Genomic DNA, 24,386 nt, shown 5'->3' with positions numbered 1-24,386 from the left:
CCCGAAAACCTCTCGAATCCGCCCGAAATCCTTCTCGAAATCCGCCTCGAAACACGAGCTACAGCAGAACAACAGCACGATTCGAACGAATAGCCCTTTACGCTGCAAACAAGAAGAAGAAGAAGAAGAAGAAGCAGTCCACTCTGCCCTATACGCGCACCTCCTCGAAATCCGAACCGAAATCGCATGTCCCTTCTCTAGAGACTTCGTCGCCCTCGAAGGAAGCATACATGCACTTTAAAGAGCTAGAACAGTCGGTAGAATCCACAACTCTGCGATCAACCTGCGTAGCTGTATGCGTTTGGAAGCGCATGCAGTTCCACAAAGGCATATTGAGGACAAGAGAAGACAGCGAGTTAGACAGCTGCTTTGCATTCGAATTTTGCATTCGAATTTGCAGCGTGTGTGTGTGCGAAGCGGAAGGATCCGCTGAAAATTCTGCAAAAAGCTTGGCGCGAAAATTCTGCAGCCCTAGCTACAGACAACAGACAACGACACTCGTTCGATTTCCTTTGTTTTGCTTTTGTTTAAAGTCCTTTGGCATTGCCTTAGGCACGGGGTTTCCCCTAAGGTCAAAGAATACTAAAAGAATTTGATTGTAAATAGATCTACTGCCTTGCTTGCAAGGCCGTCCTACATAGTCTTGGACTCCGAAAGGACGTAAATGGAACAAACAAACAAACAAACAAACAAACAATAGCCCTCGTCGTCTATTTATAATAGTAGCTTATACGGATTAACAATTACCGCCGGTCGTAAACGAGCGTACGATGTTAGTATTACTCGCGGCTTATAACTCTAACTTGTAGATTATCGACTCTAGAGCTACCGACTATATAACTAATAACCGCGGATATATAGTAACCTTCTCGCCCTATAAACTCTCTATCTAGGTCGGTAGTAGATATATTACCGCTATAGGCTATAGCGTTACTCGAGTATAGACCTTTACTATTAAATATAGCCCTTAGGAATACGACTTCTCTAACGTACTTTACGTACTAGGCTTAGTAGTAAACCTCTTATCGATAGAGGCCCTAGCTACTAAGGGTTACTACTATCGTACTAATCTCTAAGTACTATTTACGAAGGACTTAGCTAGTAAATATACGTCTATTACGGAAGTTATAAAGTTTAACGGCTTACTATACTTAAAGCGCGTTATACCGACTCCTTCTACGCTAGTAACTACGACCTTATAACTAATAGCGCTCGTTACTTCCTCGCTACTAAAGGGTACTATAGCTAAATAGTACCTCCGTCTAGGTTATATAAGTAAGCGGAACATCTTATAGCTCTATAAGAATAGCTATATCTTAATTAACGGCGTTCGCGTACTTTTAGCTTATTTAGCCTATCGACGAGCTTATATATATTAAATTTATAGCCGAATACTAGCTACGTAGCCCTCTACTATATATAGGATCGTTAGCGTAGATATTATCTCTATACGCTAGACTAGTCTTAATAAGGAACGCTATATAACCCTCTTTACTAATACTATAGCTCTATATTATTATAAGTTTACCTCTATATATAAGAGTAGCGCTAGTGTTACGCTCCCTTGTTACTACTACTATATCCTTATATAGTACGGAATTATAGTACTAGTCTACCGCCTTAATAGTAGTCGCGAGTATAGTAGTAATGCTCTACTTTAATTCGCCTCCGATAATAGCATTCGATTAGAGGTATTACTACCTTACTACTCTACGAAGAACGGTCTCGCTAAAGTTAGTAATTATATTATCTATACTCTCGTACGTAAGATAATAATTTACGCTAACCTTCTAGTATACCTCTAGCCTAAAGCTATTACGGCTATAGTCTACCTACTTAATTTAATATCTTCTTAGGCTCTCGGCGGACTTAGCCCTTATAAGGTTCTCTATACCGCTATAAAGTAGAAGCTTAATTAGTTCCTTAAGGAGCTTTAACTATATAGATATAAGGCGTAGCCTCTCGACTACGACGTTCTATAAGGATTAAAGTTTAGCTTACGAGTATACGAAGGTTAGCTTATCGGCTATAAAGGGCTAATCTACTATATCTAGCTATAATCCGAGAATAAGATTATATACTTATCGGACATTAGTTTTAATAATCTAGCTATTATAGATATAATAGTAGCCTCTACCTCCCTTAAGGACGACGAGGTAGTATTCTTTAGTTCTAACGATATCGATACGTCCGCTCCTAGGGGTAATACGCTAGCGCTAATATAAGGTATTACCTTTATAAATAAGAATAACCTCCTTCCTAAGGAGCATAATACCGTAGACGGAGATAGTAATATAGATAATATTAAGAATATACTCGGCGATAAGGACCTTCCTTAGTAACTATATACTCCTATACTACTACCTCTAGGATATAAGACTAATCGTCTCGGCTCTATTAAAAAGGTACTAGACGAAATACTTAATTACGCCTTATATACTCGTAAGCTTTCTTTACGCTATTACTATAGTACTCGTAGTATTAACGATCTTCCGTAGTAAAGTATTCGAGCGTTCTAAGCCTTAGTAATAGCATCTAAGGAGCCTATTAAAGTCCCTTATAATACTTACGAGGCTAAGAAGTCTCCTCGCTAGAATAACTAGAAGGAGGCTATAGATAAGGAGATAAAGGTCTATACTAATAACAAGACGTAGTAATATAAGCTTCGTAGTATTATTATAGCTACTAGCTATAAGATCCTCCGAGGACGATAGGTATATATACTTAAGACTAACGCTAATAGCTTTATTAGTAGGTATAAGGGCCGATAGGTCCTATACGGCTTCTTATAAGTCGCTAGTATTAATTACGACGATACCTATACTATAGTCGTTTTGCCGACGACCTTACGAGTACTCTTCGCGATATATATAGAGTGTAATCTTAAGTACTATTAATACGATATTATTATAGCGTTTCTAAATACTCTCCTCGTAGATTATATTATTTATATAGAGGTTCCGTATAGCTATAAATATAAGTATATTAGTATAGTATATAGACTAATTAAGGCGTTATATAGACTTAAGTAGGCTCTACTACTTTAGTATAACGAGTTTACGAAGTTTATAAAGCTATACGGCTTTAACCCCTTTCTTAGTAATATATACGTTTTTAGTAATGCCGCTAGAACAATTATAGTAGTTTACGTAGACGACTTACTTATGTTCGCGTAGCTCCTATCTACTATTTACGATACCGCCGCTCTTATTAGTAGTAAATTCGAGATACGCTTACTCGGTAAACTCTACTACTATCTTAGTATAAGGATTATACGTAACCGCGCTAACCGATAGCTTATAGTAACTTAAGATGCTTACCTTAAGGGATTATCTACTAAGTTCGTAGAGTACCTTAGTTATTCTCCTCGAATAATACTAGTTTCTAACGGTACCCTTTAATAAGCTACTAATAAATATTAAGCGACTAAGTAACTTAAGGAGCTATATTAGTCGGCCGTCGGTAGTATACTCTAGCTAGCTATAATTACTCGGCCGGACGTCTACTACGAGGTCGGCCTATTATACTACTTCCTTAAGAACCCTATAATAGTATACCTCTATACTATATTCGAAGTTATAGACTATCTTATTAGTACTAAGACTCGCGGACTACTCTTCGAAGGTAGCGGTACCGGCGAGCTTAACTTCTACGTATATACTAATGCCTCTTAGGCTAATAATACCGATACTCGGAAGTCTACTAGTAGACTATTATTTATATTTATAGGAGTACCTTTACTCTATAAATCCGGACAATAGAAGATTATAGCTCTCTTATCTATAGAGGCTAAATATATATAGTTAATACTAGTAGCTAAGGAGGCTAAATACCTCTACCGAGTACTTAAGAATATCGGCTATAAGGGAACTATACGACTAGTTACTATCTGCGAGGATAATTAACCGGCTATCGACATTACTAAGTAGTCTAGCGTATTATCCGACGGCCGTACCAAATATATCGACCTACGGTATCGCTTTATTTAGTAGGAGATTACTACTAGTAATATAGTCGTAAATAGATCTCTACGTACTAATAGGCTACTAATAGCCTTACTAAGTTACTAGATAAGACGAAGTACGCCGCCTTCGTTAAACAACTCGGACTAGTCGACTATACTACCGCTATTACTAAATAGAAGGCTACTTAGTCGCTCTCGGAGAAGAAGCTATATTAATACTAAGTTACTAAAAGTTACTACTATTCTCTAGCCTCTTATTAGTTACTTATTTAATACCGGACTCGACGTTTTTAGTTTCTATACGAGTCGTTTACGTAAGTCTTAGAACTACGCCGCGTATACTTATTTCTACGCCTCTACGTTTTTAGCTAGCTTTCTTAGATTTACTACCCTTAGCGCCCTACTACTATAACTACTTATTACTAGAACTAACCGATAACTAGAGGTTGTTTATAGAGCGTAAAAAATAGAGCATGTTTAGTTATATAAGATGTTACCTTACTATTAAGGCCTTATTACTAACCTAGGGGTAACTTAAGATTAGATAGTTAGTGCCTAAGGTAGGAACATACTAAGTTATCCGTTTACGAGTGTATACCTTCCTTCCTCTTGCTTCTTTAGCTTTATGAGACAACACAGTGTATACACGTTTAAGGACTCACTTTTAGTAGTGTTGGCAACAGCTCTGCTTATCGCGACTATTTCTTCGACGAGAGGGTTTGAGATGCGGCTTCTACGGACACCCGAACCACGATTCAGTCCATCGAGCAGACGTTCGTTGGCAATCATCTTCCTAAACCACTGTCTCTTTCACCGTTTCTTGATCGGCGTGCCAACATTAGGGCTGAGATACGCCACAGCCAAATATGCCAAAGCATGATTCTAGTCATTTCGTTGAAGAGACGGGTTGATTGACTTCTTCCGATAGATTCCTGCTGCAGAACTCCTTTCTTCCATTCTGACGAGAAGCAGTGTAAGATTAACAAGTAATCTCGGTTCGATGAGTGCACGTCTCCTACAACTCTCCTCCGAGGCTCCAACCGTGGTTCGGTCGGTTCGAGTTCCGGCGAGCGCCTTGCGGCAAACGAGGAGTGTTGGACTAGTCAGATAGACAGACTCCAGATACCACGCATGCCGGAGGGATATAGGATGAGGTCCACGCGGTCGTGCATAATTCATGGCGCGAGCGGTGAGTATCAACGATGTCCGACGACCGTTAACCACCCTTGCTCTTGCCCTCGCCCTCAATGCTCGAAGGACCGAGGAGACAAGCAGGCAGCGAGGTCGAGCTGTAGACTCATCTACTGGCCTTTGCACAGACCAGGAATCCGATGATGGAGCACGATATGTTGGCGTAGTGTCGCAAGGTCTGGTGCTAAATAAAGCCATTTGCGAAGCCAATGCCATCGGTATTCGAGCTCGAGGCTCGAGAGTTGACTACCACAAGCGACTCCACACACGCTCTCGAGGGGAATGCTGTTCGCGACAGACTGGCAATCGTACGCCCAGTTACAGCCTCGGTAAAAGTGGGACTGGCCGGCTTCACCCATGACTTTATGGTAGTCACGACGGCTGCGATCTTTAATTGGAGTCCGTGTCCTTCACGATAAGCTGCATCACATCCTCAGCGTGAAGCCATAAGACATCGTCATGCCGGCAAACAACATGTCCGGCGTTTGCGTGGACGGTGATGGCATCGGGAAGAGACGATGTCGGTCCGGTGGAAGGCATGGTAGGTATTGAAGCGGCTTGACCAACGTTGGTAGATCCATGAGCGCTGTGTTGCACGCTCGGCGGTTGTTAGCTTGACTTTCGGGATTCGAGATGAATCTCCCTTGGGCAGTTTCGCAAGGAGAAGTAGTGCCTATGGCTCGTCGATTCTTGTATCGTGCAGCGAAGTAGGTGGGCTTCGATCGGACTTCGAGGATGTTTGTGATAGATGACGATCGCGCCGGGCAACGAGTAGGTGGTTCGATGGATTGGCGGCGAGCTGGACTGTCGAGAAACTATATGGACCGATTCGATGAGTTAGTATATTTCTTACCTGGATCGGACTTTTTTTGTATCCGGGAAGGCAAGAGGCTGCGCGGCTACGATGTCGTTACATCGGATGTGTTCTATGCGATTGTGTCGTTCATTCCTCTACGTTTGTTAATTTTTATTCGCCAATTCCAACTCCAACTTTCAAGTACATACCAGTACATTCGATTAGTAGACAGACAGTCGCTTACGTGCACTTGCGACGCTTTTTCGAAAGAAAGTGTCGACTGTCCTGCAGCGGCGTGGACTCACCATTCACCGGATGTCGGCCGTGAGCGGCTAATTGCCATGAATTTAACGATAGGTTGACTGAAGAGGGTGATTGCCGTTTGTGGAGTCGTTGACGGGAGGAGTTGGAAGCTTGCTGCGCTTAATCTTAGTCAGACAATACGGGCTGTAAGTCTGAATCTGAATGCGATCCGCGATGGAAGGGATGATCTGATTGAGTTCCCGGCTTGTGATTATCAGCATTCGATGCGGTGATGTTCGGTATCCATTCCATTGTTCTGCAGGTGCAGGTGCGTACATCCTCCTCGGTCAGTCTTAAGTCCGCAGCTTCAGCTTTCCGGCAGGAGATCGACCTGCGTCGGTGCGAGGGCGCGTTGATCGGAATGTACCCGCTGTCGAGCGAGGTCATGCCGTGTTAAGGGAGGAAGATTCGCCGGAAAAGAGCGTCGAGGCGGACAGTGGGGCCTCGCAAAGCTGGGCGGTAATGAGCCGGCGTGGCCAGAAAGGGAGCGGGGAGGACGAGCGGACGCGGTGATAGCGTAGCAGTAAGGAGGGTGTGCTGTGACTCCTGCGAAACGTGAAGGTTGAAATCCTACTCTACTCCTGCCCAACACTAACCTTTTCAAAACCATTCCTTCCCAACACCACTGTTCCCAACCCACTCACTCCCGTCCTCCGTTCCACCCAGTGTCCTCTCTCAAATTTAACATCGACCACATCGAGCACTTGCCTCGCACACTCCCAACCGACATCCACCGGCTCTCTCCGCTCTTCCCTTCTAAGCCTTTCCCAACCCACCCCAAACAACCCCGGCCAACACAACCACCACCACCGCCGCAAATACCAACGCCAACGTAGTCACCCTCCTCGCCTCATCCGCTCTCTGCATCGCATACGTCGCCTTTTGCACCGCGAGCAGAGCGTCGTTTTGAGCCGCGTGGGCGAGTTCTTGGGATTGTCGGGCGAGTTCTTGAATTTGGAGGATGGCGGTTTCTTCGACCGAGAATTTCGTGGTGGAGGAGACTTTGCGGGGAGGCATGGTGATGGATTTCGATGGATCGATAGGTGGCGGCTGATTGGATGGCTGGCTGGGATGTTAGCGGGACAGAGGAGTGGTTGGCAGGAGGAGGTGGGACTTCCGATCGACGATGGATCCTGTAGAGAGAACGTTGGTCGCGGAGGTCGAGGTGGATGTTGGATTTAGGTCGACTTTGTAGTTTATGTCTTCCGTGTCTGCGGAGTATGGGAAGATGGGAAGCGGCTGTTTTTGGCTGGGCAAATGGAGTGGGAAGGAAAGGAAGAGAAGAGAGAGAGAGATGGAATCGAATGTTGTAATCCTCCGTTTGGAGCTCCAGACCGACTTTTCGGCACCCTGCATACGACCGCGTTGATGCGCGCACGTCGGAGAGGCCAGCCCAAGACGGCGAATGCTGCTACTCCCGCCGTGCCCAAACCGATTGAAACATCGCAATGAGCGAAAAGGCAACGAGCGAAGAGCCGATCTCTTCCTCGATGAGATTTGCCTGTTGAGGATCAGAGCAGATTTACCGCAACACTTTTGAGCTCATTCCAAATTCGCGCCGAGCGCACTCATCCGCGATGCCGCTGGGCTTGTAGCTGTGTACTGGGTCTCCCGAGAAAAGATTGCGTAGGGTTCAGCAATTGAGCTGGAGTCTGCGTGGTCTGTCTTGGGAGGCCGACGAGCCGTTGGAGAAAGTGTGGCGGAAAACGGGGTATGGGCTGAGACAACGTCGTCGTATGCCGCACCGGAAATTCCCGAGAAGCTGAAGGTCTTCTCTCTTCGATGCAGAGGTGTCTGGCGATGGAGATAGCATGGTTTTCCCGTTGTCTGCGATGCGGGTTGGTATTTCTCTCTCTCGCCATCTTCTTGTCCGCCGAAATGAGCTTGTATTGCCTCAACTCTTTCATGGAGGTTGCTTCCCTTGATAGGTGGTTCCGCACACCCTTGGCAGTCGTCTCTTGTCTCGTTGCATGTGAGAACTTCGTCAGAGCGAAGCACATGTCGATGAACATAGTGGCTGGTTCCGTGAAGGTGAGCGCTGATAGGTTTAGTGTTTGTAGCAAATAGACCTTTGAAGGGTCGAGCAAAGAGACGTGTCCGCGATGCGGCGTTTTGTCCATCTCGCTGTTGCTTGTGAAGTGTTTAAAGGGTCCAAGCCCAGCAAGGACATCGTGGACCCGATCGATCCCAGCATCTCCGCCCATCGATACGCTCCCGGCCGCATCCACGGCACTCGGCGCGATCGCGACGAACACAGTATCACTCCCCACAAACCCATGCAAGTCCATACAGGAGAACAACAAGCAATCCCAGAGCCATGCTCCGATCCCTCGCACTCCATCCAACTTCCGAATCTTGACATTGCAGGCGCCAATATCCTCTCCTCTTCTCATTGCAGAAACGCGCCACCTCCTGTCTCACCTCGCCAAGCATCTCCCGCAATGTCCGGTCCCTGACTTTCAACAAGCTCTCTTCGGCCTCGATATCCAAGACCCGCGCGATCTCGACGAGCACATCATCGGAGACATATTCCTGCCGGTCTTCGCGAGTGGAGAGGAGTCGAGCTTTGCGCTGCGCGAGGCGGTCGGTTCGACGAGTGGTTTCGTTGTGTTGGGCGGTGAGGAGGGTCTCGGTGTCGAGGAGGGCGTGATACCGGGAGAAGAGGGCGCGTTGGGTAGCGAGGTCATCGGCGGGCATTTTCGTGGGCGGGGTGGTGTCTGCGTGACGAATTGTTGCCGATACGAGCAGGATTTCTTCCATTTTCAATCAGGTGTCAGGAAGGATAATGGAGAGCGGCAGTGAGTCGTGGTGCTTTGTTTGCTCGGGCTGGAATCGATGTCGGACGCCCGCATACGGCTGTCTTGACTGACATGCATGGCGTTCATTGTCGTGACTTGCTTGGCTTGCATTGTGGTGACTTGCATTTGTCTTCATGGCGCTGTGAAGTGAGGTGGTACTGTAGACGATGGGGTTTGATGTCGAAGGTGATGTCTTGGTGTGAGATGCTGGATGATCTCCGTGGTCCCGCCGTAGAAAATGGTAGCCTCAGGCCTGAAAAATGCTATCTTCCCCTCCGCGGAGACGTCTCTGCGTTCACAACCACATCCCATCTCTTGATAGACCAAGCTTGAATTGCTGTGCTATTCGTGCCATGCGGCGTACTCTCTGGAATATGGCCGGCCGTGAGCAATGCCGCGATGCTGGTGCCATGAGATATTTGAACTTGAAGAGCTGAAATCAGCGGGAGTGGTTTTATGGCGCTTGTCGCGGAGGCGGAAGATTTGGCGGCTTCGGCGAGGGAGTTGAAATGCTTTGAGAGAAGAGAGCGGAAAAGATGGCAGAAACGAGTGAGAAAGAGGCCGAGCAACCGAGAGGGCCAGCAACCGAGAGGACTAGCAGCCAAAAGGACGACGCTGTCAATGACGGCCGAAAGAGTACTTCGCCATACGCTACGCCAGTCCGGAGGCCAAGGCCCTAAGTGGAGAGGTAGCGAAGAAATCGCGGACTGGCCGAGGAGAGGCCCGGGAATGACGGGAGGGCATCGTCTGGCGGACGACGACGGTCAGCCTGAAGGTGAGTTTGTGAATGCGCGCAGATTCATGCAGGACTGGTTAAGTTTGATTTAGACTCCTCTTCTTGAGCTCGTCAAGGCTTTCGCTTCGAAGGCAATGTCGTTTGACACGAGACTGTGATGCCCAAAGGCCGCGACCAAGTTCTCAGGAGATTCTCCGAGCTCGCGTTCATGCAGATCAACCGACAAGTTCGCGCCCAAACTGTCTCGATCTTCTGTTCGGAAAATGCATTCGAGTTTCAAGCTTTCAGTCCGTGCATGATTCCCTGAGCCGATAGAGGGTCACCTTTGGAGCGACGGCTCGTAGGCTTTGAGTTGTCCGTCCGAACATAAGATGAACGGGCAAGGGAGAGGAAAAGCTTCATCTGGAGCTGTATTGTGCCATGTCGATTGGAATTTGCACGCAGTATATTCTGTCCCAGCGCAACGTTTCGCAAGGTGATGGCGTAGTCGAGCCGGCGGCCGATGGCTGAAGGTGACAGGCGGGAGCATGGAAGTTGGAACATGGAACGTGCGGACGTCTTCGGAGAATTGCCTTCCCTGGGTCAGTCAGAGACATCCAGTGGTTTCGGAAGCTGTCGTGCTGATAGTGCTATGATGCTGGACGAGGTCCACACAAAGGGCTGGCGCACACAAGGACGTTGATGACGACTGCACTGCTACATCCTGGGTCATTGCGAGCTCCAGATCAGCTTTCATCGTCTCCTCTATAGACTGGTCATGGGATGCGGGACGGATACTTCGATTGAACGATCACCGCCCTTGCTCGTCTTGAGCAAGTTCAAGTAAATCCCTGGAGCACCAGCGTCAGGCCCGAGATATTCAGTACGTCTCGTATCCCGACTGGGCAGGCGCCATCCAATACGGCGAAGAGATTACCGAAGTCAGTGCATCGTTCATCGTGCCCGAGGCTTCGAAGCCCAAGCATGCAGAGGAGGGTTTGTGGTACTCGGGCACCGCCTGGGTCGGCATCGACGGCACCGGATGTTAGAATGCGCTCCTCCAGACCGGTAAGTAACATACAGTTGCTTGCCCTTTCGTGGACTGCAACTAAGCATTCTAAGGCATCGCCTGGGAGGTACAAGACAACGATAAGACGGTATACTCGGCCTGGTCCGAATGGTGGCCTACCGGTTCCATCGACTACGACGACTTTACGCTTAAGCCTGGCGATGTGATCTTCGTACGCGTGGTAGCAAACGGGAAGACAGGCGGGACAACGTACATTCAGAACGAGGCCACCGGCCAAACAGCATCAAAAACCTTTACGAATGAGCCCTCGCTTTGTCTCACAAGTGCTGAATGGATCGTCGAAGACGATTCTGGCTTCGGACCGAAGCCCTTTGCGAAGTTCACGCCCGTGGAGTTTATCGCGGCCGAGTACACACAGCATAAGAAGAGCGTGAGCGGGATCAAGGGTGCAACGATGGTGGACATGGTGCAGGATGGGTATGATGTAGCAGATTGCAGCATTGATGGCGACGACGGCTTGACTTGCAGATATACTGGCTATGGAGAGCATTGAGCAAAGATGAGGCTCCCTGACTCGCAGATTATGGTATATTCTGGAGAAGCAGCCTCAACTGTCACAAAGTAGGCCCAGAAACATAATTTCAATCCTCGTTGGACGTTGACGGAGAACACGGACTCATGGAGCAGCGTTGTTGATGTCGTTGACGCAGTGATCGAGGCCTCGTTTCCATGTCGCAGTGGTAGTAAATCTTGTGAGGACGAGCAAAGGCGAGATGTTAGACAGTATTTTCGGAAAGCGTCTTGAGCATCACGCTCCAGGATACTGGCGATGTTGGTCTGGTGTAGCCAACGGTGCAGACGACAATAAGGTCAGAGAAGACCTGCGAGAGGTGACGAGATGTCGTGTGCGATGGACAACCGATGCACTGTCGAGAGTAACGGGCGCGCAGCGGAGTGAGTTCGCCCATCAATAACGGGTGGCCGTAGACGAATCTCCTGATCACGCAGCGGTCGTCACACACATGGTATTCGGCAGGGCGGTGGATTTTTGTGGAGCGGCGATGCCGACAAAACAGCCGGCGTGGCCAACACAGCCATCAAAAGGCTTGCTAATCTCGCATTGAAGAAGCTTTTGACTCTCTGGATCCATCTACAGCAGCGTCTGACATCGAAGAAACGACCGATCGAACCGAGAAACCAAGGCAATGCGAACAGTGGCAGCGCGAGATTGGCAATACTTTGGTCTTGTAGGTGGGAGAGGCCGATCCTGAAGGTCTTGACGACGATGACCGCAGTGTGGTGAACAATCAATCCTTGGATTGACCAATCTACCGGATTGACCAATCTATTAATTAATCCTCGCTATTGCTTAGCATTGCAGGGGTGTTAATCCACCAATCCTTATGTTAAGCATAGATTAACGGATTAATTAATTGGTGGTGTTGTTAGATAGATTAGTAGATTAGTAATAGATTAGTAGATTAAAGGAAATAGCTAGATTAAGGGATATAGCTATATACAACATAGAATCGACACCTCCGCTCGGCGGTAGATTCGAGCACGCTACCGTATATCTCTTACTCGCGTAAACGACTCGTATAGGAGCTAGAAACGACGAATCTACTATTAAACGGTCGGCTAATAAGAAGGCTAGATACTCCTTTAGTTTTTATAACTTAGCCGCGTTTATGTTTATAGTAGTATGCGCGGTAGAGGTATTGTTAGTAAGGCTCGTAGTAAGGCTCTTAGTAAGGCTCTTAGTAACTATATTATCCGGCTATTACGTCTACTAGTATAACTTCCGGCTTAAACTAAGCCTATAATATAGCACCTTTACGAGTCTAGCTTCGTAGTAAGGCTAAAGCGGCAATAGTATCTTCTTTAAGGCGGTTACGGCGGTTAGTAACTATAAGTCCGGTCGCGCTAAATAGACGCTCTAGCTTATCGCTTATCGGCGGCGTTATAAGGATATCTAATGCTATACGTATTAATTAAGGCTATTCGAAGCGCTTCTTCTACTACTACGCGTAGGGGTCGTCGATATAGTAGTTAGAGTTAAGGCTTATATAAAGTAACTATTACTTATCGAGTATTACTACCGTTTGCCGCTCCTTAGCTCGTTCTTCGTTACTACTACCGGCTATAGCTACGAAGTCGGACGGCTCTTAGTTAAGGACTCGGTTATATCGTCTACCGGTTATACGAGGTTATAGTTATAATACTAACTATAAGGGCGTAATCGTATCGTCGTCGCCGTTAAAGATGTCTAGCTTCTATAAATAGTTAGCCTATATAGCCTTTAATTTAGCTTCTACGTAAGCGATCTACGCCGTTCTACTACTCTATTACTTCCTTAACTAAGCTATATTATAGCGCGGATAAAGAACGACCACGGCGACATAGACCGGCGTATTGTCTATAAGGGTATAGTAGGCATCTAGCTTCTTCTACGCGAGGTTAATATTAGCGCGGAAGTGCTACTCTTAGTTTAGCTCTACCGCCTTAGGAAACTATATAATAACCTCTATAGCGTTGTCGACGTTATATATACGTTTGTTGTCCTCGAAGTAAGTAAGTAACTTCTTAAGAACTAGTAACATAAGCTATATCTAACTATGCCGTCTAACCGTACCTTAAAGTCGAAGAGTAGCTATAGCTAAGGGCTTTAAGAGGGTATAGTATTACTATAATATACGCTAGTCCTTATACGAGAGTCGGTTATTAAGAAGGTATAGACGCTCTCGCTTAGCCGGACGCTAATTTATAGGCTTATAGCTATTCTTATAGTCGTAGGCATTCTACGAGATATAGTATTAGTAGAAGTAGCGATATTTATTATACGTTTATAAACCTTATAAGCCGTCTATTTATTAACCTCGAGCTATACGAAGGCGTCTAGTGCCTCTCGGAGTATAAGAGCGCGTTTAATTATAGTATATATACTATTCTACCTTATGTCGTTGTTACGGATAAGACGGTAGATCCTTACCTTAATAATATAGTTAATATACGGCTCCGTCTATAGCGAAGCGAGTAGCTCCTTACGCTAAGTCGACTAAAGGATGTAGGTAACAAGGTTATAGAGTTTACTAACTAGTCCCTTACGCCGCTACGTAAGGAGTTGTTTACGCTCTTCCTTACTATCTCGGTCTAGCTCTAGCTCGAGTACGTCGTCGTCGCTAGTATATCCGACTATAAGGGCCTTAGCTACGAGGTTAAGGATATAGCCGACATAGCGTAGTCGTCGCTTAATAGCGTCGAAGTTAAACTCTACTACGAGAGCGGCTATATAAGTGTCGTTATTAGCTACGTTGTCGCTATAGAAGTAGCTAATAGAGCCGCGAGGAATCGAGAACTAGTAGATAATTAAACTAGTCGTTTTAGTAATATTAACTCTACTATAAGTACTATAGTAAGTAGGTAGGCCGAGTACGAAGTTCTAGAGTTTACCGCTATTATCGATAAAGTATATAATAAGGCTAGCGAGCGTAATACTATTCTTTAACGTCTATATATCTATTAAGAAGTAAATAAGTCTAATCGCTGTTACGAGTAGCTTAGTAATTACGCCGAGATAGCTATTGTACGCCTTATATATCTAGCGACTTATAGTCGTATAATCCGGTAATAAGTTCTAAATAAGAGGGTTTAGGTTAATAAGTATTAAACGCTAGTACTCGTTATCGACCTTACGGAAGGGGATGTAGTAGAAGATAATCTACCGTAATAGATTACTCTTAAATCGACCGGTATTAAACGTAGCCGCGAAGCGACTAATAGTAATATAGTTAGTCTCTTTAGGTAGACTAAAGAGATTAGTAACCTTCCGCTTCTTCGGTAAGGCTAAACATACTACGGTAATCGGTCTATTACGATTAATCCTATACGCCTCTTTTATATATTTACTAGAGCTACTCGTTTAAGAGCTAGTCTAGTATCTATAAGGGACGCTCGAGCGTACTTAATAGTACGTCCTATAGAGCTAGTATTCGAGTTATTTGTTATCCTTAATCTTATTTAGCCGATAGCTATACTTCTATACCTATAAGTCCTTATTAAGTAAGGATATAGTAATAGTATATCCCTTAAGCGAGTAGCGAGTAAGATTAAGGCCCTCGTAGCTATAGATCGGTATAGGAGCCGGTGCTTCTACTATAACACTATCGTAGTCGTTCGTACGTTAGAACTCGGTAGGGATTAGTACCTCGGAGGCGGCGAGCGATACGGTTAGAGCGCTCTCGAGGTCGGTATCGTCGACGTTGGTAATATCGGTAACGCGCGAGGATAATAGGCGCCCTATAAAGAAGGACATTATAATAGTATTAATAGTCGTAAAGGAAGGAATAAGGCTCGAGAATTAGAGTTTAACGGTGCGGCTTAGTATCTCCGACGCTAGTATCGTTAATATATTACGGTAACTATTTAAATATAATCCTAATATACTAATACGGCGAGAAGTAGTTTATTAGAAAGCGCGAGATCTACGCTTAAATATAAATTAAAAACTATATCGATATAGTAAGTATTAAGAATAAAGTTAGTATTATAGCTATTTAGTTATTAAATGTCGAGAGATTACTATAGCTAAAAGTTTAATCTTAGATCTTAAAACCTTCCTAGAATTCTAGACTCGATAACTCTATAACTATATACCCGATAATACTTATTCTTTTTTTATAGGAAAGCGCTATTCGAGATCTTAGTAAAGCGCTTATATAAAACATAGTATACGGATTCCTTACTAGAGAAATCTAGTATTAAGAAGTATATAAAGTTAGAGCGGACTAGTTTAGAGCTAAAATGCGGCTCTACGCTAGTATATGCGCGGAGTCCCCGCGTTTTAGCTACTCCCCGACTAATAGAATTAATAGATTTATAAGGCTCCGCAATTAGGGTTTAAGCTTAGGTTTACAACTTCTTCGAATTAACCCTAACCTACACCTTTATAACAACACTACCCTTACTAACGCTAACAACACCCTTAAACCACTCGGATTAACTAATCCGGCTATGTTTAGATTAACTAATCCGTCAAAATCGCTCCGCCTACGGCGAGCTGGCCTCCGGCGGTGCCTGCAGCAGGCAGAAGTCCTTAATCCGGTTAATCCCTTAATCTATTGCTAATCTACTAATCCATTTCTAATCTACCAATCCACCGGATTAACCAATGCCATGGATTAATTAATCAATTAATTAATCTAAACGACTGGCATTGTAGATACCAATTAATTAATCCTCACCATGGTGGCAATTAATCAATCTACCCCCTTCGGGGATTAGTGGATTGATTGTTCACCACACTGGATGACCGTTTGGCATTGTCTGTTTTGGTTCGGTGTTACCGGTGGTAGTGAGAACGACGATTGCTGAGAAATGTCTCGGTCCGCGAAGGCCTGTGAGGGCTGATATCGCTGAGTGTGATGAAGGTTCGCTGGATTGCTCGGTGGTGAGGCCCGGATGGTGGTAGAGTCGACCAATCGTACCGCTGAGGGTGGTGAAGTTGCTAGTGGAGCGCCCGGAGGTCATGTCATAGAGGTGAATGAGCCCATTGAGGAGCACGAAGGCATGCGCAGGCAGCCAACGCAGGCGACGCGGAAGGTGTCTTGTATGAGGGTCTCGGAGGTGACATCGTTCATGCTCTTGCTCTTGCTCTTGGCGCAGATGGTGGACGTTGGGGGACCCTGAGCGCGCGCAGTAGGCTTGATCACGCTGTAGATGGTGTGGCGGTGATCAAGCTGGTCGGTGAAGTCTATGGCGCCAAATAAAGGGCGATGCTGCTGGCGGCAGTGGAGGCAGCGCAGGCTGTATTGACGGCGAGTTTCGAGAACGCGGTGGCATCGGGAATGGTATCAAGGGTCGTGGAGTTGCTTCTGGAGGCGCACACGCTTGTCGTGACTGTCATACGAGCCTGCTCGTTATTGGAACGGGGCCGTACAAGCGCCAGCTGTTGCGGCCATGCTGAACACGATTCAAGTTCAGGTGCACACGGCGATCCTTGAAAAGATGCAATTCGTGTTCGAGTCGTATATGTTGCGAGGCCGACCTTGAGTCCATGGACTTCCGTCTCTCAACTCTTCGTAGGCCGTGGGCGGCTGCGAGCTTGGTTGAGGGCTACTTGGCGTAAAGTGCGAGGCGAAGTGAAACTCTTGCTGGTCGTCACGAGGCAGAAGGCGTTGCACGGATCGGATCAGAAGTGGTGTTGGAAGCGCTTGCAGCACGAGACAGAGGGACTCTGAGAGTGGGTGCACAGTCCTGGCGTTGTTTTCGTAGTGCGCTGCAACGGCCAAAGGCGGCGACTTTGCTTTGTTACATAGTGAGGATGGTACCGAGGCGGCGGCCGAAGGACAAGAAGCCGAGAGTAAGGTACTGCAAGGAAGCGGAAGGAGTGTCGAGTGGTATCGACATGTGTCGTGCTGGGACGAAACCACGATGAATCAAGCGGTCAGTGTGAAGCACGATGAGATCGCTGGAGACGTGTTGCTGAGCATCCGGTGGCGGCGATCGGTTGGTGTCCAGACTGGCGGCGAGATGCTGATGTTCAAGCTGCAGGTGTGAGGTTGCCCTCGCAGACGCGGTGCCGACCTGTTGTGCCGTACGTATTAGTTGCCTGTCCAAAACAATCGGTAGGCTGTGTAGGTGCTCAACAACCGGCCGCTTCGATGCGCTCCTGACAGGCCATGCCATATGTCCCAATCCGCTCCGTCTGTGTAAGTCGCAGGTGGATGCCCACTACTGTGTCCAGGGTCTGCTTTGTCTTGGAACCAGATGACAAGATCCCACTGCCGAACTTCACATGCGACAGCTTCTGCTCCGCGTAGAGTAAGTGTATCTGCAAGCGCCTTTGGAGGGCATGGTGATATACAGCATAGCCTGGGCCTCATCGAACGACAGCTCTCTCGGATTAGCAGGAAGTGTCTGACCGCTCCTTCGCAATGCATTGACATGGTACCTACGCATGCGGCCGGACTTCACCGTAAAGTAATCGCTCGGGACTGTACCTATGAGCCAAAGTTGGCGAGGAGATGTCCCGCTATTCGAAGAGCCGCATAGGTGAGGAAGCGCGGGCTTCGTCGTCCGACGGCGTGATGTGGTGGGATCTCGAATGTGACCGTCCAAGGTGGTCGTCCCAGGTGGTCGTCCGAGGTGGTCGTTCGGATGTGTTCGCACGCGTGTGGAGTGCTCCGCGGAATTGCAATGATCCTCTATCAAGCTCCTCTGTTGTTCGCTCATCTCCGGATCTGGTAGTATAGGTAGCGGCTTGCGCGATCGCGTGACATTGTAGGCGACGAAGCTCCTACGCTGTCAACAACGTCGAGGCGGCGTGGAACGCTGACATTTGTCTTCCGGTGAAGGTGTCGTTGAGGATGAATATGTTCGGCGGCGGTAGGGCCGAAACTAATGCCCTCAGTCTGGAAAAGGCCAGACCTCCAGCCATCTTGTCCTCTCCGCCTCTGTTGACGAATGCCGTGAAATGAAGTCTTCCTTGTACAATCTCATATGCTCTTTTGCTGTGTTGTATTGTTCATGCGATACTGAGCCGTCCCAGCCACGATATCCGCCAATACTCGTCAAAAAGTCAGTCATCAGCTCAATGCTTTGCGTCCAGAGCACAAATTGTTCATCATGGGCTGTTTTGTCCGCATCTGCGAATGACAGCGGGCAGGGGTTGGCGACGGGATCGTCCACAACCTGACTCCATTCCTGCTGTAGACTCATCAGGAGGTCCTGGACGAGTAGCTCGCCATCGCTGAAAATGTTGCCTGCAAGACTGGGCAATCGACCGAGCAGGCCTTTGCCGAAGCGAATAGCCCGGTTGATGTCGTCACATTGGCAGATGAGCTCAACTTCGTACAGCTTCCACAATATTTGCGCACCGCGCAGTTTTTTCGCAGCGTGCTGCTCTTCTTCGCTGAGATCTTCGAAGTTGTCGGGCAGCTTGATGGCGTCCGCATCAAAAGTGTCTGGGATTTCGCCATCGAATTCGAGAAAAGTCGGATGTCGGGCTTGTGCGAAGAGTGGAGCGACGTGTACTGCCTGCCAGTCGATGATGGCTGTGATTACTGTCGGGTCGTTCTCGTCGACGAATATGTTGTCCCAGTGTAGATCAGTATGCCAGAAGACTGGCTTGGAGAGGATTGGATCCGTTGGCTTCAGATACTGAGCCACTTTCTCAAAATCTTGCAGGGTCTGCAGCTTCGTTCTGGAGATCTGCTGGTATTGTCCCGGGCCGTTGTAGAATCCCTGCGGGTCTGGAAATTGTGATGACCTCTGCAGACAGGCTTTTTCACGCTCGGCAATCGCGACGTTGTATTCTTCGACCGTGGCCCAAGGTCCTTGATTTGCCGTAGCGCCAGCCCTGCCGTGATCAAAGAAATTTCTGTCCGTAGTTGGGCCGATAGCAAATGCCGAGAGTCTCGTGTCTTTGGCCGACGGTGGAAGGATACAGTGATCACGGTTCGTGGAATCGAGGTCCTTCGCATAGTACAGGCTCCCGTACATGGGAAGTTCCAATGACACAAACGCAGCTTCATAGCTCACCAGTCTGTGGATGATGGCAGCTTTTTGGCGATCAGTAATCGTGTCCCAGACCTTGTGCAGTTCGATCCCCGGGCACTTTTCCATCAAAATGTACTCCGCGCCAACAGGATTGTCTGCAGACGAATTCCAAGCGTAGACTTGAGGTACAGGAACACCAAGGATGTTCCGCGCGTAATCCATGGTTGCCACTTCGCTCGCGGTGGTGAAATGCTCATAGCCTGCATTGGGGTTGGGTATTTTGGCGATGATCTCCTTGCCATCGTCCATGGTGAGCAGGAATGCTTTGTTGAAGCTACCCTCGGATAGCTTGGCCAGTTTTACACAGGATCGTGACCCTGCAGCCGGCGCCGCAGCCTGTGCGAGTTCCGTGGTGTTGAACTTCCGCCATCGACATGCCATTTGTAGCTCCTCTCTCCAGAGCCAGCGTCCAGAAGAGTACCTGTAAAGCGATTCCGGGTCATGATCGATCGAAAGGCAGCGCCCAGACACTCGTGAGGCGACGGAGCGCTTGAACACATTTTTGATTCGTGAGAACATGGTACAGGCCGATCGCACCCTTGCATAGGTGTCAGATGATGCCTGTATAGTTGTGATTGCGGGAGAACATGATGGTGATGTCGTGATGTGAGTGAGAAGAACGCAGTCGAAGTTCGCGAGTGCCTGCGACTTTCAATTGCGCACAGCTCGGCGGAAGCATCCGATTGGCTGAAAGACTTCAGCGACCTGCTAAGCGACGAGCGATGGGCTTCAATTCGCATCCACTATCGACAATAATTCATCGGGCAGTCGATTCAGTCCATCACTGTGTGGCGACTCGTATGGGCACAGAATTGGACCTGAAAAACACGGACTTATGAACAGCGTGCACCTTCATCCGACACATCCTTGCTCACGAAATAGACGACTTCAATCAGACCCGGGCGTCTAAGGCTGATCAAAAAGCGGAAAAAGAATAATACTGATTTATGAGGGCGAAGGCCCTTAAGCTATATAGACTAACTGAAACGAGCGAGTTATGTAATAATAACGAGCCTTCAAGTGAAACGGTGCCTAAGGCTTTAAGGGTTCAAGTAAACCTAAGCGAGGTTTTTAGTGTTTTTGAACATCCTCCCTTTTGGTAAATGCGTAACCTTAAGCGTTTGTAACAACCTTAATTAAAGGCTTAGGTCATATGCTAATGCTCTTAAGTAGGTATACGTAATCTCGAATAAACGAGCGTAATCTAGGAGGTCCGTAATTGCTCGGAAGGTAAGGGCTTAAGTACAATCGTCTAGCTAATTCTAGTAGGTAAATAATCTAATTTACGTACTATTACAAGCCTTAAGCTGGTAACTGCTAGCACGTAGTCGAATTCACTAGTAGGTCGCCCCTCTAAGGGCACAAAAGCGACTACGTTATTCTTTTTAAACCCTCTCTCTTTTATTAACTTCCGCAATCCTTTCCTTCCCTTTTCCTTAGACCTTTACATAGTCTACGATTACTACACCTTATAACATTACAACACACCTTAAGCAATAGTCGCTATAGCGAAGGGTGACGAAGATAAGCGTAAGAAAGACGATAAGAGCAAGGACGACAAGGTCGACAAGTAGCTCCGCCGATCTCCTCGTAAACTAGCCCCTAAGTTCCCTCCTACGAAGGCTATTTAAAGTACTATTAAGACAGTTAAGCGCGGATACTTAGATATAAGGATGTTAACTTAAGCATTCGGCTCGGTCTTAAGTAGTAAGAAGCAGCCGTTACGAGCTGCTGCCACCTAAGAATTAATAGACAAGTTCGCTTTAAGGAAACTCTACGTCTAGCCTAATGTTATATCTCGGCGTAACCGCATGGAGTATACCAAATTCGGGTATAAGCAAGCTACCGGTTATAAGTCGGCATACGATGCTTATCGAGATAGGCTTAACATGTCTGCCTTAAGCCTTAGATCTAAGCTACTAGGCATACGCGCCCCTACAAGCAATAATTACGAAATCCCTTAGCGCAACCCTTAACTAGCGAACTAGGGCCGTAGCTTAAGGAGTCGCACTACCGCACAAGGTTAGGACCCTACGATGCCTCGCAACGTCCTTAACCGCTCTCCGGATCTTCGTAGCTTATACCCTAAGCTAGATCGCTTCGACCCTTAAGGAAACATTAATAGCACTACTATATACGCCTCTGTCGGCGCTCGACTTAAAGCTCTCCTTACTCCTAGCCTAGCCTCCAATCGCATCGCGGTTACGGACGCATAGATAAGGGAAGTAATATATTGTCTGATTATAGTGTCGAATGCGCCTATTAAGTACCTTCGGCAATTCCTAGCTATCTTTACGATTTCCTAACTTAATGCCTTAATCGATGGACTTTAAGCGTTCGAGCTAGGCGATCTACGCAGCTTAGACTAGCGTAAATCGGACGGTTACCTTATTAGGGCCTACAAGCAATAGCGTCTAGTCTCTCTTTTTACTTAAGCTCTCGGTAGCAGCCCTTAAGAAGGCAACTGTAGCTACGAGTCCGGCAAGCGTAAGGCTAGTCCCTTTAAGTTATGCCGCAGTAGTAGAGGCTGCTTTGGCTACTATGCTAACTATAGCTACACTAACTACTACGATCGCTGTTCGGTTAGAGATTCTAAACTCTAGGGAAAGACTAGGACTAAGAAGAGGAACCCGAAGGCTAAGGAAGGTAATAACAATGCGGAGGACGAGTAGGTGGACTTTAAGGAGGAAGTCTTAATTCCGCTCCTAGAAGAGCCTATCTAAGTGCCCTTAAGCCCGCCGCCTTCTAGCCCTAGACCTTTCGATTCTAGATCTAGTAGAGTTACGCAGCTGCTTAACCTATTCCTTACTAGTTAGACGAATATCGCTAACATAGAGGATATTAACTTAATAGTAGTTGCAGCTCGTTCTCCTAACTTAAGGGGTCCCTTGTCTGCTCGTAAGGAAATAGACACCACTCCTTTACGGCTAGAGCGTCCTTACTTAGATCCTTTAAGGGGATTCGGTAGATCCCTAGGTGCTAGGCCTTTGTCCTTCTATCTTCCTAAGAACTATGCTTAAGGAATGCCCTTAACTATAGACGACAGGATCCGCCGCGACAACCTTTAAGCTAGGCGTACGACCCGTCCGGCTAACGTACCTCTACTCTTCCGCACAGGGCAATAAGGCTCCTTTAGGCCTGGCCCTACCCTCTTCCCGACAGGCGATCGTTAAGGCACTCTAGCGCTAGTGCCCTCTAGTTTAAGTACTCGTCGGGGCCCGCCTCCTCGGCCGAGCACTATGCCCGCTCCCGTTCAAGCTCCGGTTCGAAACGCACTAGCTCTAGCTCGTTAATCTCTAAGCCTACCGTTCTATAATGCGGCGGAGGATTTCGTAGATCTAATGCACGAAGGAGAGAGGCTCTTATACGCTATCGATCAGACCTTAATACTAGTACGGACCGGCTTAACTAATAATTACGACCTAATTCTAACCTTCTCCGGCCGCCTTGTACACGAGCTAGTACTCCCTTTAAGCGGTTTCGCTACCTAGGGGAACCTGTTTTTTAGTACGGCTCCTCGGGCTAACAATAGGCGTTAAGCATACGGCGCAGAGGGCCTAACAGTTCCTCTAGGAAGCTAACGCACGCGCGTATATACGGAGCACATCGAGCAGCTCTACCGCAACCGCTTTAACAAGCGCTACTCCGTGTATTAAGTCGTCTAGATAGCTCTTTCGCGGGCTTAAGTGCGTCTTAGGGCTAATTAAGGCATTACTCCTTAGATGCTGCACTTGTAGGCGGTAATGTTAGCCCTTAAGACGCAGCTTATTACTAAGAAGGAAGAAGATGCTAAGAGGGAGCAGGCTAAGAAGGGTTAATTCGGGTCTAAGTAGGATCGGTAGAGAATTCGTAGGCTTAAGCAGGAGCACCAAAAGCGTTGTTTTTCTTGTTTTTCTTTTTTCTAAGCCCCCTTATCTGCTAGGCTGTACATGCGATGCAATGCGATACGACACTAGAAAGCTAGCGCGAAATAAATGTATAATAGCACTTAAGGACTGGCCTTAAGTATAAAAACATAAAATAAAAACCCTCCGGGGGATCTATCAAACTTAGGCCCTCGCATTAACCTTTCGTTTAGACTTAAAGGTTAGCTTCCTTTGTAGCTATACCGCAGGATTACGAGGAGCTTCCCTTATATTCTAGGGTGGTCGTCGACGGGGCACAACTACAATAGTGTCCTTATTATTACCCGACTCCCCTTAGGGTTTAAGTAGAGTCTCCTAGAGCTCGGAAGGGATTATAAGTAGTTCCTCTTCTGTTTCTTCTACAACAGGCTCCGTAGGGACAGGAACAGTTGCTGCAATAGGGTTAACTTAAGCGTCCTCCCTTAATGTTGCGGCTGTATTTACCGGATGCATAACCGGCTAACTTAAGGGTGCTAACTTCTTCAGCTCCCTAAGACGTTTCTTTTCGAGAGTAGCCTTAAGTTTCTCTACCTCCTTAGTATTGTTTCGATTCGCGCGTAAAACATCTCTATGCTTCCTTCGGATCTTATTAGCAGCGAGTTTAAGCTTGTGTTAAAACTTTAGCTAATCGTTAGTTTTTAAAGAATCCAAAGGTTTGCCCTCCCCTAAAAGGAATCGAAGGGCTCCTAACCGTTTAAGCTGCTATAAAGACAACTTGTCCTACTTCTGTTTAGGAATAGTTGCTAGAGTAGAGAAACTTAAGCGTAGATTAAGTGCAAGATTATTACGCAAGGAGTCCTTAAACTCCTGGCCAGCGGCCTTAAGTGAAATCTCCTGTCTACAGCGCTTCTGCTAGTCCCTAAAACTAGTGCAGTTAGCGCGGATTAGGCGATTACTATAAACTTAATACTTAACTACAGAACCGTCGTAAGACTCTAAGGTATATATACCAAGCTAGCTCCGCTTAATTACCTTAAAGGGACCTACGAAGGTCGGTTGGAGCTTCGTCTTAGTCTTATTTAAGACAAGAACAAAGTCTCCCTCGATAAACTTGCTATTAGTCTCCTTAAAGGTGTGTCTACTAATAGCGCCGGCTCTTACTACTTTCGTAAGCGGCTTTTCTGCGGC

At 46.9% G+C, this 24,386-nt stretch overlaps 3 protein-coding genes across 3 annotated transcripts; 1 reads left to right on the top strand and 2 right to left on the bottom strand.

The window, feature by feature from the left end:
- Positions 1 to 7,665: 7,665 nt before the first annotated feature.
- On the bottom strand, positions 7,666 to 8,951 carry MYCGRDRAFT_97703 (uncharacterized protein; the record flags this gene model as incomplete). Its single annotated transcript, XM_003847171.1, has 2 exons — positions 7,666 to 7,755; positions 8,529 to 8,951. 2 exons carry the CDS (start codon positions 8,949 to 8,951, stop codon positions 7,666 to 7,668), a joined length of 513 nt encoding a protein of 170 aa, XP_003847219.1.
- Positions 8,952 to 10,315: 1,364 nt separating this feature from the next.
- MYCGRDRAFT_97702 (uncharacterized protein) lies at positions 10,316 to 11,350 on the top strand (the record flags this gene model as incomplete). The annotated part of the gene is made up of 3 exons (XM_003847256.1): positions 10,316 to 10,369; positions 10,637 to 10,763; positions 10,890 to 11,350. The coding sequence occupies 3 exons, from the start codon at positions 10,316 to 10,318 to the stop codon at positions 11,348 to 11,350; spliced, it is 642 nt and encodes a 213-aa protein (XP_003847304.1).
- Positions 11,351 to 18,201: 6,851 nt separating this feature from the next.
- Positions 18,202 to 19,872, bottom strand: MYCGRDRAFT_51708 (uncharacterized protein; the record flags this gene model as incomplete). Its single annotated transcript, XM_003847170.1, has 1 exon — positions 18,202 to 19,872. One exon carries the CDS (start codon positions 19,870 to 19,872, stop codon positions 18,202 to 18,204), a length of 1,671 nt encoding a protein of 556 aa, XP_003847218.1.
- Positions 19,873 to 24,386: the final 4,514 nt, after the last annotated feature.

The sequence above is a fragment of the Zymoseptoria tritici genome, chromosome 16 (genome assembly GCF_000219625.1).
Source record: "Zymoseptoria tritici IPO323 chromosome 16, whole genome shotgun sequence".
NCBI lineage: Eukaryota > Fungi > Ascomycota > Dothideomycetes > Mycosphaerellales > Mycosphaerellaceae > Zymoseptoria > Zymoseptoria tritici.
The sequence above is the reverse complement of the archived record's forward strand: the minus strand, read 5'-3'. Positions and strand labels throughout refer to the sequence as shown.